Source organism: Rhagoletis pomonella, unplaced genomic scaffold, assembly GCF_013731165.1.
Source record: "Rhagoletis pomonella isolate Grant_MI unplaced genomic scaffold, Rhpom_1.0 Rhpom_scaffold_00007, whole genome shotgun sequence".
In the NCBI taxonomy this organism is placed as follows: Eukaryota; Metazoa; Arthropoda; class Insecta; order Diptera; family Tephritidae; genus Rhagoletis; species Rhagoletis pomonella.
The window spans coordinates 67,644,603-67,660,876 of NW_023458561.1; the positions used below are offsets into that span (position 1 = coordinate 67,644,603).

The 16,274-nt window shown below is 34.0% G+C and overlaps 1 protein-coding gene across 1 annotated transcript; it reads left to right on the forward strand.

The window, feature by feature from the left end:
• Positions 1 to 765: 765 nt before the first annotated feature.
• On the forward strand, positions 766 to 3,153 carry LOC118744055 (odorant receptor 88a). Its single transcript, XM_036476812.1, has 4 exons — positions 766 to 1,592; positions 1,665 to 1,866; positions 2,790 to 2,945; positions 3,022 to 3,153. The coding sequence occupies exons 1-4, from the start codon at positions 766 to 768 to the stop codon at positions 3,070 to 3,072; spliced, it is 1,236 nt and encodes a 411-aa protein (XP_036332705.1). The 3' UTR covers positions 3,073 to 3,153.
• Positions 3,154 to 16,274: the final 13,121 nt, after the last annotated feature.

Genomic DNA, 16,274 nt, shown 5'->3' on the forward strand with positions numbered 1-16,274 from the left:
GGCTAAAATTTAAACCAGAATATATTAAAAATTGCGTAAAACTATTGACTGGTTTAAAAAGTAGACTATAAAAGTTTAAAAAAGGCAGTAGTCCCAGCGCGGTTTAAAAATTAAACCCAAATTTTTAACCGTGTATATAAATATGCGAGTATACACAGAATTTTTAATTTTAATAAAGAAAGCAACTTTATCAAAGAGAATAAATAAAGTCTGGCATAATTATACATACAAAAATACAGGATGCAATTTATATAATTGCCATTTAATAGTACCTGAAAAAAATATTTACAGATGTGCCTACTTGCACTATGTGTAGCCAATGTCCTCGTCGAACCACAGGTAAACCTTCCTAATTCAGACTGGTTCCATTTTCAACCAGTACCTCTTGACTTTGACACAAACAACCATCGCTGTCCGTTATCCTGTGAGACCCCATGCCTAGAAAGCACGAAATTGTGTGGATATATTTCGAATAACTGAAGCAGTGTGCACCCTATTTAGGCGGCAATTTGATTCCTGAATTTAAAGTTATGTAATTCTTCGAAATCGGATGTATCTTTCGGCATTCAATTGTTCTTCTGCCTAATTGTAGATGAAGTGAGCGAGTGTGCCTCCCCGAAGCTTCGGTTCAATTATGAGTTCGAACTAAACCGGTTTTACTGTACTTCGCGATTTTTACCCACTATATAAAGCAAATGTATCGGTTTTCAGCACATACAAACTTTTGAACTGTGACTTTTCAATATCATAATTCCACAAATGAAAATGGGACTTACATCGGGCAGTACTAAAACCGACAAAAAATTGTGCACAATCGATGATCTCTGCGCCATCTATCACCCCTTGCAAAGTTATATGGGCCTTAACTTCATGGACTATAAGCGCATCAATGGACGTTTCGCTATTCCGAGCTCAAAACTGTTGCAAGTAGGATTAGTCCTGGCTGCTTACGATTGTATCGGCAATGCAATTAAATGTGGTGCAGCCATTGCATCGGGAAATGTTACGCTGGCTCAAGAAATCTTCGCTGTCTTTGGCATGGCTGTGGTCATGACGATGCGTGGCTTTTCGTTGGAATTAAATCGCAACAAATTGTCAAAACTTTACAATGACTTAGACAGGATATTTCCACGCAGCGCGTTCCTACAGCAACGCATGGAAGTGGAAAAGTGTCATCGTTATATTAAACGCCGCTTTTTCTTCTTTCACAATTTTGTGTCTGCTGAGTTGGTTCCATTTTGTACTATACCATTAATTAAGTTTATGTACGCCTATGATTTTGAGGAAAAAGGACCTGTTGCGGATGAGTTTCACTTGAATGCATCGTGGATGCCGTTTGGTGTAAAGGAAAACCTGTCTGTCTATCCTTTCATTTATGCATATGAGACGATATTGGCGCTGATCGCAGTGAATATGATTATAACCTGGGATCAAGTGTTCGCTGTAACTATATCGCATTTGTGTATGTATTATCAATATTTGGCTAAACTTTTGGAAGAAATTGATGTGCGAGAAGCAAACGATCCGCAACAAAGGCAGGCCTTCTTCAAGCAACTGCACCACTATATATACACACATCAATGTCTGAACAGGTGAGCTATCGAAAGCGCTACAGTTTCATAAATGCTAAGAGTATTCCGTTTCTTTTTTTTTGTCTTCTTTAGAATCGCATCCGATTTGAATGATATCTTTAATCTGTCTATATTGATTTCGGATATGTGTATTGCTGCATCCATTTGCTTCAATTTATTTTTGGTATCTGATGCCTCGGACTACCTGGCTGTAGCTACATATATTTCACCCTGCTTGACGGAAATGTGGCTGCTCTACGATGTCGCCAAATGGGGTACGCTATTGGAGACTGTGGTAAGTTGCCTATAATATTTACATCGATCGGAATTTCGCGATTCTAAGCTTTCAGTGAATTGTGTATGAGCGCGTACAGAATAAAAGCTCTCTCTGATCTAGCAGGGCAATTCTGGCAACTCTCTTACAACTCAACACAGTCTTTCGAAAGGCTTTTGTCAATTCTGGCAACTACATTTAGAAAAAACTCAGCTAAATATATTTCTCTCAACACATAATTTGCTTACTATAACCAAATAATGTAACTGTAACCAAATTATGTGTTGAAAAAAACATATTTAGTTGATGTAACTCAGCTCTTTTCTCAGTGTATGGATCTCGAAAGCTCTTTTCTGTATTTCGAAAGACTACTAACGAAAAGGTCTTAGCAATAATTTTTCTAAAAATTAATCTAAATAAAGAAAAAACAAAGAATAAGTAAAAAGCTTTCTAAAAATTAAGTGAAAAGAAGATTTATTAAAAATAAATAATTAATTCAGTAGGTTTCTAAAAAGAAAATTAAAAAATACATATATTTTCTTCTTAAGACAATAATATCTAAAAATTAAAAGAAAATTAGATTAGAATTAGGGCGATTAAAATGGCATTCATCTCCATTGGAACATGCTCAAGTGCTTTCTGTCAAAAGAGCTTTTCATCATGAGAGTTGGCATGGGAGTGTTTTTTTTTTTGTAAGACTCTCGTGTCAGAATCAACAAAATCTTTCAAAATATTTTACCTACTGTCTTTCAATTAAATTAAAAAAGACTATCTTTGCAAGAATTGTCGCATGTTCGGCACGCAGGTCAAAGCTTTTAAAAGCTCTCTGTAGAAACCATGAAGTGTTAAACATATCAATGAAAAGAACGACAATGATAAAGATAACGACAACCCTAATGATATTGATTTGCGTAAAGTAAAACTTATTAACTGTGTTTCTTTAGACCTCTAGAATCAATGAAGTTTTGTACGAACAGCCGTGGTACGAAAGCTCGCTCCAGTTCGAAAAATATACGATGATGTGGATGCAAGGTACACATGAACCAATAAGGCTGACCGCCTTTAACATTTTCAACGTAAATATGAAACATTTTCAGGATGTGAGTTGGAAGGAAATAATTTTAAAAATTTTCGAAATCAACAACACTTTTTGTTTTCATACATTTCCATTTGTAGATGATGATGTTAGCTTATCAGATGTTAACATTTATGAAATCGAAGAGTTAAACAGGAATTAATGCACACATACATACATGCAATTTGTGTGTATGTAGGTACATTCAACGTATGCAAAATAAAAATAATCACACTGATTAAATTAGCTTTAGTTAAATACTTAAATAAAACACTTTCTTGTAGAATCTCTCTCTTTCGAAAAAAAAACTGAGTAGAACTGCATTAAGAAGTAAGAATTTTACAATACGCCAAAGAAGTTTCAACGCACTAATACCTGCAGGTAGGTATGTACATACATATATAAGTATGTATTAAGGAGAATATTAGTCTTGTAAGACTGCTGCATTTCAGAGCTACCGCCTTTCAATGGCCATAAACTGCACTGAGGAGTTAGTTGCTCACTTGGACGGACGATTGGTTGGATGCCAGCTAGTTTGGCCTATCGAAATTGAAAACAAGTCACGTATTTGATTAAACATGGCCGCAGTCATGTTAGACAGTGAATTGAATTTCCGCTCTCAACATCGCTATCCATAGTGGAGGCAGATAAAAACAAAAACAAAAAAACAAAAACCTTGCAACGACGGCACAGAAGCCATACCGCCAACAACTTCGACTTGAAGACGTCAATAATGCAAGAAGACACTATTCTTATACTTAGTATGTGTGTGTATGTATGTATGTATGTATTTACATTTATATGGCTGTCTGCAGAATAAAATGTACATACATATATACTCATATGTAAGGATGCTATAAGAATTCAGCATCCCACTTAATTTGTACTTGCCGATTATGAATGATTTAATTGGAGTTATTATCTATCTTCATACACTCACTCACTCGTGCATACGCAACTTCATACATTTTTAAAAGTACAAACACGCATGCATAAATATTTAGTTTTAGATAAGCTAAAATAGACGATTTTAAAAATTTGCTACGTAAACGGGTTGTTTTTTTTTTATCCTGTCAAAATTAGTTTCGTTTGTCAGTTAATACGAACCATTTGGCTAGATGGGCGTTCCAACGTGGCGGGTGGGATATTTTAACTTTTTTTTTTGCTTAAACTTTAATTAATTTCTAAATATTTAATCATTAATTTGATAAGTTTCTAACTGTTAACACTTGATGTCAGATGTCAGTTTAATACAAAACTAATAAAATATAAAGCTTAGTTATGTTCCTAATGCTAGAGGCACACATCGTAGTATGGTATCAATACTACGATCTACGATCACATGTGTGTCACCCTCATACAACGAATCATTGCGGTTGCTACGTAGCAATGACAAACTACATTATTGATATTGTAATTCAGTGTTGCCATTTTGGTGCTTTTGGAGCTATATTTAGCTCCGAAAATTTGGCTTTAGCTTCTAGCTGTTTTTTAGCTCTTTTCAAAATTATTTAGCCATTTTTAAGCGCCAGGGAGTTTCAGTTGTATTTGGTAATATATTTAAAATTAAAAATCTCAAATTTCATTGTACAAGTGTTGACTAAAACTCATTTGGCTTTGGTGATCTCAGGCTATTTACGATACCTTCATGTTATTCTATTTCGATTAATACTTAGAAAAGTTCCATTCCTAATGCAAATGGCGCGTAAGCAAATGGAAAATGGGCAAGTAAGTCGATTTGTTTCTACCAGGTGCGCGGGAGCACACAAACTATAGCGGGCAGTATTTCGAGCTCCGATAAGCTCAGACGGTGCATTCTCTCTCAGGCGGTCACGGTAGAAAAGGAAAGCCAAAACGTAAGCGTTGATAAAATTACAAATTTCGAAATGTAGTGGAAAAACGTACATTTGTATTCACGGGAAAATACAGACTCCACCATAAACTTTTGAATCTAGGTTAAGGAGTTCAAAAATTTGTCGGAAGAAAATCCTTTTTCTTCGCGCGCGGATTTTGTTTTTAACTTACTAATTTTACACTAAGGAGAAAAGGATATACAACTTTTCAGAAAAAATTTTCGAAAAATTATTCGTAACCCGAGTTTTTATGGTAAATTCAAATATCTGAAATTGCAAAGTTTTCCATGTATTTTATATGGAGAAAAAACAATTTTTCGTAGAAATGGTATAAAACTCTTGAAAATCAAAATTTTTCGACCGGAAAACTGTGGATCTCTTCAGGAGACTTCCAGTATTAATATCCAATTGTTTATTTAACCATTTTTTATGATTAAAGATTTTTTCTTGGTCCCCCCATTGCATTTTCTAAGGGCTTTGGAGGGCCTATAAATATAGTTACCATGAAAAAATTGTCAAAGAAACAATTGAATATTATTACTGGGAATCTCCTGAAGATAAGTAAAGTTTTCCGATCGAAAAATATTGATTTTCAAGAACTCTACACTAATTCTACGAAAAGATGTTTTTTCTCCATATAAAATTCATGGAAAACTTTGAGCGCTTTGAGCACTACCTAAATTATTTTTTATTTCAAAATAAAAAAATATGGGTAAATTTTTTTTTCGGTATATAACAATCCTAGGGGGTGGCGGCATTAAAAAACCGACCTTATTTTTTTACATACATTTTTGGACCACGCTTGTAATTTTCAATGAAATACACACATCCATCCGGCTAAAATATCTGTTGAGAAAACATAGAGAAAATACATACTTCAGTTTATTGTCTATTTTATTATAAATAAAATCAATTAGAAATCTCTATGGAATTTTCTTCGGTTGTTTAACCTGTTTACCCCTTAGTCTAGGAAATTTTCGTAGACACAATCTTCTTGTTTTATGTGTCATATTTATCTCTCTGTAAAAAATACCCATTTCAATAAGTATACTTCTGAACGCTGATAACTCCTCCCCACAAATGTATTTTCCATGAATTTTATTTTCTTTTCCGATTTTTTTATTTTTGCATTGTCGACTTTGATGACACATTATTATATCAGAAATAGTCGCGTTTTATAACAATAAATGTTGAAAAATAAATCGGCAAGGATACACCGCCTCGCATCGGTCGACAGAGACTCGTTAGCGATAACAGGGACCATCATGCCTTGACAGTCAGTGGGTGAGGTTGTCGTTTTGAGAAGGATAGGTTATAGATTCACTTCACTCCCCCATTAGATTCCCTATTTAAATTTGTGTTTAAAGGGCAAATTAATTTCAAAACCTACTTGAAAAAACGTCCCTTAGACATTTTTTTTTATTTAAAGTTAAAACTAATCACTCCTACTCACTCCGAACCTTTTATTAGGCCCCTCAGAACTGCAGAATACGCCCATCAAGCTTGGAAAATTTAAACTATTATGCAAGGATTACAAACTAGTGCACGCCAATGCCAATGCACGCGTGTTTGGCTGAACTTATTCTTTGTATTTGTACGCCGCATACAGCGATGTATACATAAATAGTACCACCTTGGATCACATTGTAATTATTAGCGCTATTAAGAAGCATATTTCTGAAATATTCTATATTCCAGATTTTTATAGAATTTGCAATGAATTTTTAGGATATACGATTAAATTCACTTCATTTGCATCCATTTATACAATGCAGATATATTTTAATTTCGGGGTGTTCCTATCAATATTGGCACAACTGTTTAAAGCGTGCGTGTATGCTAAAAAAGCAGGTAGAATGCAAAAATAAAAAATGCATGGCACACCGCAAGTGTGCATGTTTCCATAAAAATACACACTTCATCCAGTGTTGGCTGCGAATGCCCTGCGCTACGCCACATAGTAGCATTAAACAGAAGAAAAAAAAAGAAATTGTGCGCAGAAGTATAAAAAATTTAAATGCAAAATATGAAACAGAAAAAAGAAAACAAGTAGATATGCGAACAAAAAAAAGAAAAAATAGCGCAAAAGGCAACCGCACATGAGTAGAAAAGCCGCCATAGATGTTTACATATGCGCTCGTTTGTTCATACATACATACACATCAATGTACATACATACGTATGGATGTCTTCACGTGAGTACCTACATACATACATACATACATACATAAGCACACAAGAGCGCTGTGGCCAGCCGCCATATTTAATAATACGCCATCGTTCATGCATATTCGTTTTGTTTTTTTGTTTTTTACTTTTTTAATATTCATGCACTTTTTTATGCGAATTGTTCATTTTTTTCGCCTTAGCCACTTGCACTCTATTGTTGAGGCCAACACTGACTTCTTGTCCTCTTCTTGTTAAAAACGTATCAAGCAGTGTTAGTAGCATTTCTATTGTTAAGCGCACAGTGGAGCTTTTATGCTGAAAAATTAAAAAAAAAAAAAAATTTGAAAATTAATGAAATATGTACATAATTAAAAAATAATGTTATTTCAGTAACTGAAACAAGAGAACTTTTGCATATTATCGCAAGAAGTAGTATCTTAGTACGGACATATATGTATGTATATGTATGATGTTTGGTTAGTAGCATCGCGCTTAAGAAAGGCCCAAGACCCGATTAGTGCAACAGGCGCTATTTTGGTATACTTTCTCCTTGATTCACTAATCTGGTTTATGGCCATGAACTGATATAGTCTTCAAATCATTTTTGTTATATTGGATTGGAAGACCTTCGTTGTAGTCCTCTTTCATTTGATACCAAACTTTTTTAATTTGGTTAACCGGCTTTTTTATTATTGGGAAACGACTTTTATTTCGACCTTAGAAAATATTTGGCCAAGTTTATTTGTTAAAATCAAAAATAAATGATATTTTCGGCCCCTGCATTTTTGGCTCTGTTGAACTCTTTTACTTGAAAATCGTTTTGCAGCTTTTATGGTCCGAAATTTTATTATTTTATTATTTTAAATTTTAATAATATATGTCACAACTTACTAAACCACTATAACGTTTTTGTATGTTCAAAATGTGTAACAAATATACTGGTGTATTCATAGCCGCGCACGCTCAGAAATGTTGTAAAAAATCATAATGGCGTTCTTCAGTTCTGACGTTTTACGTTGGTTGCCACACACAGACGCCATATCCCCCACCTTTCGCATTTCAGTCTACTGCATTCATATGAATTTTGTATGCCTTTTGCTTTTGGATTTTTTCTTTGCACTCGTTTTGTTGTGGTTATGCATTTTATGCAAGTTTCCATCTTTTTTTATGGCTTCGCCTTCTCCTTTAGTTTTTATACACTTTTATATATGTACATATGCATGTACATTAGGGTGGTCAAAAAATGCATGTGAAAAAAGTAAAATCCTACTTTTAATGCTCTCACCCCCTGAAATTTTTCTATATATAGAAAAATATATACCTCGCTGTTTTTTTATTTCGAAAACAAAAATATTGAGATCTCGCTGGAAAAGTAATTTTGCGTAAAAATGATATCAAATTCTTGAAAATCAGTATCTTTCGATCGTTAAACTCTGTTTCTCTTTAGAATAATATTTTTCATGGGTCCTTCATTGCATCTCTTGAAGTTTTTGGGAGAACCTATACAAAATAATTAAAACATTACCTATTACTATATTACTAGCAAAATGGTTAAATAAAAAATTTGCTATTATTATTGGCAGTGTTCTGAAGAGAAACAGAGTTTTCTGATTAAAAATATTGATTTCCAAGAATTCTTACTATTTCTACGAAAAATTTTTTTTTTCTTCATATAAAACACATTGATCGCTTTGACCGACATATAAATATGCATGCATTTTTGATTTAAAAAAAAAAAAAACGGGTATATTTTTTGCGGTATAGAACAATCCTAGCGGGTGAGAGCATTAAAATTCCGACTTTACTTATTTTTTTGCCACCCCAATGCAGATACATAGACTCACACACACTCAGTTTAGACTTGTACTTCTTTTATCGTTTTGCCTACATGATTGCGCGTGTTCGCATTTTTTATTTATTATTTTATTTTTTTTTTATCCGCATTTTATATTTCCAACATGCCTCAACCATTTTTGCATGTTGCCAATTCGATGTGCCTCAACGCAAACGTAACCACAATCGCCATCTCATCTCAAAGGCATTGCCATCACAACCGCCACCACATAGCTCCACGCAATGCACTCTTCATACCAGCCACGCCTTTTTCGGCGATTTTGCGTTCCTTCAAAATGCTTTGCGACGCATTTAAAAAACATTTTTAATCTCTGAAGCGAATGAGCATAACAACAAATGAACCACAAACCATTTGCTTCATGGCATTGCATTAAAGCAGAATCAATGTGAGTTATAAGATAAAAATTTTGTAAATTGTGAGGGATATTTGAATTTGTCGGCATATGGAAGATGTCTAGATTAACGGTTCCTCATTTAGGAACGCCTGGGCACAGGGTCTGGAACTGGCCATCCGAGCCGCCAGCCAGTACTACTTACCCTTCAATCTGCTCCACAAACCTGAAAGAGAGTAATTGGGCTTTGTGTGGACTAAAATTTGGGCTCATTTTATTTTCTTATATTCTTATTGTAAAAGTAAGAGTGTATAGCTGTGCCCTGACAGTAGAGCTACGATGGCGAAAATCTGCTTAAATACTTCAAACTTATTCAGAATTTCAAAACACAATTCTAGGTATCCTAAGTTTGAAGTGGGTCACGTTGATTTTTGGATTTTTTTTTTTTTTTTGTTTGACGGTGTTTCGCATTTTCTCCATACAAAGTTGTTCGAACATTTTTTTTTTTCATATGGAGAAAAAAAGCAACACCTTCAACAAAAAAAAATAAAAAAAAGCGACGGTAGGTCCTAGTTTCTTCAAAGTTGCCATTTACCAAAATTTAATGGACTAAAAAACTGCATATTCAAAATTTTTCTAAGAAATCTACATAGCTAAAATGCTCAAAAATTTGTTGAGACATTGCCGAATTTTCCAAATTTTTGCACAAAGCTTGAAATTCAGAGTTACATAGCTTTTTGTTAGATAACGAGAGGGTGTTTCCTCCAGGCCCGGTGTTTTCAGGGGCACGGATTTTTCCGAAATGTAAGTTGGAAGAAAAAAATATTTTGGTAAGTAGATAAATTTGATAAAAAAAAAAAATTCTGTGGAGAGGGCAGGCCCGGCACATATTTCGTACCGGTTCCGTATTTTTTCATGGCGCCCTCGCTAAGCATCTCCAATTGAATACGGAAGGACCTGCAATTTTTAAGAGTTCACAGAAGTCTTTCCTACTGCGGCTGCTGACCACCATTTACAATTAAAGGCTACATAAATTTACAAGCGTTATTTTTATATTTTCTACTAGCAACCCCTACCCAGGGTGCTTCACTTTTTTTATTGTTTGATACCCGTATTGTAATATTTCATTTATTGGCAACCCTCCTCAAAAATATTTATGCTATCAGTTAAATTAAATTAAAATTGTAAAACATGTGGCAACCTCCTAATCTAGTAAATATGTACAGACATCGTCCTATTACAATGTATGTATAGATGTGATTTTACACTTGCACAAACTAAACTAGAACTTGTCAAGGGTCAAGGTCAATGCTCTATCGTCATTAGTCAAGTTAAAAGTTATTGCATCGAAAATGCCACAAAGTTCTATGACCAATAATTTTTCAGATGGTGCTGTTTAATTTGCACCGTATTGCGAAATAAATGCAAAGATGAATGCCAAAATGTATCAGGTACGCTAGGAATGTACATACATATCTCATTATGAGAAATATTTCATTAAATTTATGGTGTGCTTGTTGATTATCTTCGAGCAGCTCACTGACTACCTCCTCGTCCCTGCTATCGGACGTTGGCTGCTGATAAGTGCATAAAAGGCAAGCGTGCAAAAATTTTGTCGCCATTAAAAAGAATTCACTTCTAATTGCTTTGGTGAAGTGCGGCGACTCTAATTCAACATAAACATTTAGAGTACGTATGTATGTTTCTTTATATCTTTAATTCGTTACAATTCAATTCGTCTAAAATTGCAATTGGAGACTTTTTAATGAAGTCACTGCACCCGCTGGTTACTACATTTTTGGTTAGCGTTGCTTTTTTCCGCATTCACTTTTTGTTTTTATTTAATTTATAATCGGTTTTATAGACATTATTATGGTGCATTTGGATTTTTGCGGGTGTGTGTGTAGAGTCTACCATACTTAATTGTGAGCACCCGCCTATGAAGCCATTGCGGTAATTATGCGCGCGCGTGGCCATTTATTTGACGGCCACCAAATTTGGTTTGGCTTAGTCTCGCTGTTGACAAATTGGCAGCGCAAGTATCACCGCAATATAAATGTTTATAAAACTATGTGCACCAATACATATAGTATATATATATATATAACCATGTTATGTATGTATGAGTACATGTATGTATCAATGTGCCGAACATTGAACGAGCTTGTTCGTAATTAGACGAATTATTTAACGATATAAAAGTGAATTGGGCCGAGAATAACCGATTTTCGCATTATTTCTTTAAGTAAATAAATGCAAAAGCAGTTGAGAATTACAAAATTAATACAAATCTACATAGTACTCTTTATTAGGCTAAGCGAACACTTAATCTGAAAAATGTACAGATTCCTAGACATAGCAGAAGGTTTACACAACGTTGTCCTGTACTACACTCACCTAAGCTTTAATGGACCTGAGTTTAGATAAATCCTCGGTTAAAAGGGGGTGTTATGATTCATACGAATCGTTGGCATTGACATCCATTTTATCACTTCTGTAAAGGGATGCAATATATTTTTATTTTTATTTTGTAAAATAAGAACATTTGATGTAGCCTTGACTTGCCCGACACTTGCCATGGAATCGGACCGGTATGAGAATTCTTTATATTCAAATTTTTTTGTATCTTATAACAAATTTGGGTTTCTTTTCGGCTTAAAAGTGTGTTCTTCTATTCGGTAGCTACGACGCAGGTTCGATTACGGAACTAAGCAGCATTCAACAATTTCTATAGCGGTCACCCCTCGGTTAGCAACGATAAACTTTCCAGTGTACCCCTGTCATGAGTTAGTTTCTCATATAAGGTCATGTGCCGATTGGAGTAGTCGTAGAATTGCATGTTCCTCCATTTGTGTGATATCTTCAAGTTGCACTTGACAAATTAAAGGAGAAGCTGGGCCAAATACTTAAAAACGATTTGGGTGCAAAATAATTATACATTGCTCGTATTTTTTCCTCAAGAGGTAAAAATTCAGAAGCAAAGTTATAGTCTATATAGTCTATAGCAGAGTTGTGAAAAATGCATTAAATTTTTCAATGCATAGCATTTTAATGTAAATGCAAAAAACTAATGCATTAATTTTTGATATGTAATGTAAATGAAAACTTCAATGCATTATTTTCGAAGAAATAATGCTAATAATTTGTTTGTATTAATATTAAAATGTTAAAATGAATGCTATTGCAATAATTTATTGCATTAAAAATATAACAAGCATTAAAAACCCATTAACTAATTTTATTTTGAAGTAAAAATTCTTTACTGACGTTGAGGGTAGCATTCTAAGGTCAAAAAAGATAGTGATGGACGTTAAGGCTGGCTTTCACTATGTCAAGTTCAATTGCGTTTGTCATTAAATAGGTAAAAACACATTGTCAAATGGAACTAAAAAACGGTTTATTGATTGATTTAGATCAGAGTAGGTCCTCAGTCGTGTACATGCCAAATTGGCTATCTGTCCGTTTTATATGTAATCGGTATGCATCAACAATCATCATAAAAATCTACAAAAGCGCCCTGAGTTGCATGCACATTGGCTTTTATTTTCATTAAACATCTAACAATGTTTAGAAGAATTTTTCTACAAATACACATACTATAATGCAGCTGAAAAAACTATCAGTAAGTATTCCATGTCCTTCCCAAAGAGGTTATTATATTTCTAGAAAAAAATTTAATGGTTTTTAATAATGCAAACGAGCAAAAGTATTAAACATTTTAGTGCATTAAAATTTTTCCATTAGCATTAGCTTGGAGGATTTAATGAAAAAACAATTTCATTAGCATTACATTTTTCAGAATTAATGCATTGAAGTTTTCATTTGCATTATATTTCAAAAATTAATGCATTTTTCACAACTCTGGTCTATAGTCTATAATCGAGCCCAAATAAGTACGTCTAACATTCATATTTACTTGATGACAACGTTACCTTGGAAAATTAATTATATTCAACAATTTATATTGAGCTCGAGGCCTTTTTAAATGAAAATTTTTTTTATTGTGGAAAAGCAACAATAATTTGAAAAAATGGTAGAAGTGATAGCTATTTCGGAAATCACCACATTTCCTCATCAGACTTCCTTCAGTAGGATTCGAACCGACGATCCCACTGACTCAGCCAGTTGCCTATGCACCGTGCTAAGAACGCCTTGTAAATTATCGTTTGCTTTTTGATCATGTGGTTGTTGGTATTGTTGGTTTTTGCTAATAATTCTATTTTTTTAGAATGTTTAACTTTTAGGTATGCTCGTCCTTAAGTTATTTGTTTTTGTTATTTTTTTATTTTTATTGGAAAATTAATTTAAAATGTGATTTGTCAAGAAAAAACTTTCAACCGACGAAAACATCCGTATGTACATATTTATTTATACGAACTTTAATTAGCCCCTTGACCAGAAGTTTTCAATGAATCAACAAAATTTTTGAATCCCGTATGAGCTTTGCAGCATCACAAGGAACTGCTGACTACATATGTACATAGATACATACACATGACTTTCTTCAGCCATTAAAACCCACCACCACACCTTCAAATAAATTTACAACGTTTTGATTAATCCAAGGAATTTTCGTACTGTGCTTCTGTAGCATATTTTAAATACTGTTTGATCCTGACTTGGATGAAAATATCGCACACCGTCTTCAAAAGAGTCACAACTCAAAATAATACGTTCGTCAGAAAATGCGAAAAGTTATTTCGTAGTACATGCTAACCATATGGGCAAGGGAGACTTTACCTTAGGTTTTTTTAACAAATTATAACCAAAATTTGCTCCAGTTTTTGCTGATAGGTAAATAAAAGCTCTGTGTACATTTTTAGCGCATAATTTCAAAAATGACAAATTTTGAGTTGCGACTCTTTTGAAGACAGTGTGCGATACATACTGGTTTTTAATTAGACAAGTCTTTAATGCATTTTACTATAATATGTGCTTAAAAATTTACAAAATATCTTCCCGTAGGTATATAAAATGTATGTATTAATGCTGACTATGTCGCATGTGTCGCATATGTTGCTTGTGTTGACATGCATAGATTTGGTGCATGATTTGATTTCAATTATTTGACAGTGTCTTCATATGTTATTGTGAAACATGTATGAGCACCATAATATGAACTGGCACCTGCATGATGTGACACATGTCGCTATGATCTATAGTTCAACATTTGCAGACCTTTAGTACCTACATATATACAGTGTCAAAATTTTTTTGATGTACATATACTTTTAAATAAGTTACAAAACTTAATTAAGAAAATACAGCTGTTTCAAATATATATATAACATATATAAATACATACAGATTGCCTTTCCTTTCTTGCAAAATGCGGCTGATGGTTTTGCCTCACGCTGGTCAGATCCTGTAATTTATCATAGGAAAATTCTGAATTACTATTTAATTAAACCACAAGAATCTTTTGTTATAAGCTGTTCTTACCAAGGCTTTTTTCGATACAAAAAAATCTACCATATCAATAATGCCTTCTTATTTAGGTGGTTAGAATGGCAATGTTATACTTCAGCGCCTTTTCTGAAGAGGGAAATGATATTGAAGCTTGAACCCACTAGAACTTGAAGGGAGATCTCCCTATGTGAGGAATAAAAGAGTACTCCCCTTAACCTGATTTCTGAGCAATAAGAGAGATTTGTCGGTTTTGTACTCCTTTATTACTCGTTTAGGAGTCAAATAAGAGATCTCCTAAGCGAGCGACGAAATATTGCTCCCTGAGGCATGATTTGGGAGCAGTAAACGAGATTTCTCGATTTTGTACTCCTGTATTGCTCGCTTAGGAGCTTAATGAGAGATCTCCTAAGCGAGCAATTAAAGAATGCTCCCTGAGGCATGATTTGGGAGCAATAAGCGAGATTTGTCGGTTTTGTACTCCGTTATTACTCGCTTAGGAGCAAAAAGTGATGTCTCCTAAGCGATAAATCCAAGAGTATTCTTTTTGATTGATAGGAGAGCAATACGCACCTCGCCCAAAAGAAATTTGTGTTTTCGAAAAAATTTATCATACAAAAAAAAAACAACAGAAAATATTTCTTATAGAAGCATAAGGAGCACACAATAATTTAATTTGGATAGCACACAGATTTTAATAAAAGTCCGTTGGTATGCACTTCAATTTTTGTTTAAATATATTAAGTATGTATTGTATTACTTGTAAATGCACCCTTAAATACTTTTCAGATTGCGCAAATTAGTGTCAGCATTTAAGTGTGACCCCCGGCTTTAAACATCGCATGGGTGACAAAGATGTTAGATAAGCAAAGTCACCTTCATAATTTCCCCGCTTGGTGGATTCCTGAACTGGCAAGCATCCTTGACACCCAAATCTTATCTTACCGTTTTGTTATTATTATGTTTTAATTTCATATGATTTCTCTGCAATATATTTCTAAAATTAAGCAATTATGTAAGACGTATCATTTATGCTTTATTTTTAAGATCTTGTAATATTGCACAAATGCACGTGGATAAAAAGTTAAATAAAAAAATTTAATAAATAGCAAAATCCATTTGGCTAATGTAAAATATTCGTTATCATTGCTCTCTTATTACTCCTACAGGAGGTTTTCGGGATGTCTCTAATGGGAGCGCTCCTTTATTGCTCGTTCGGGAGGAATATGGGATGTTTTCTATGTGCACTCCCTTGTTGTCTTTTTGGGAGGTTTCTGGGAGGTAACTATGGGAGTACTCCCGTATTGCTTTATTAGGAGGTTTGTGGGATGATAATTCTGTGTGTGCTCCCCGATTGCTCGTTTAGGAGGTAAAAGGGATTACTCCCCCTCCTAGGACATCCAATGTTAAAGGGAGTATACAAAATTACATGCTTATACACAGAAGCATAGGGAGCAATGGGGAGTATTCGTATACTCCCAAGGGAGTACTCACCGAGCAATCGTACGATGCTCCCAAGTTCTACTGGGAAGTAACCTTTTTTCTACACACAAATTTTTCGACAAATGATACATACAAATGAAATGTGTTTCATTATAAGTAGCTTTTTAAATTCTTAAGCAAAACATTTTAGTTTTAAATATTTTTCATAGACAATTGACTGCAAATATACATTTTTATTTTAAAAGTGTCTCGTTTTATTTTACTTGTTTAAAATGGTATCGCACTACAATTCGTAGG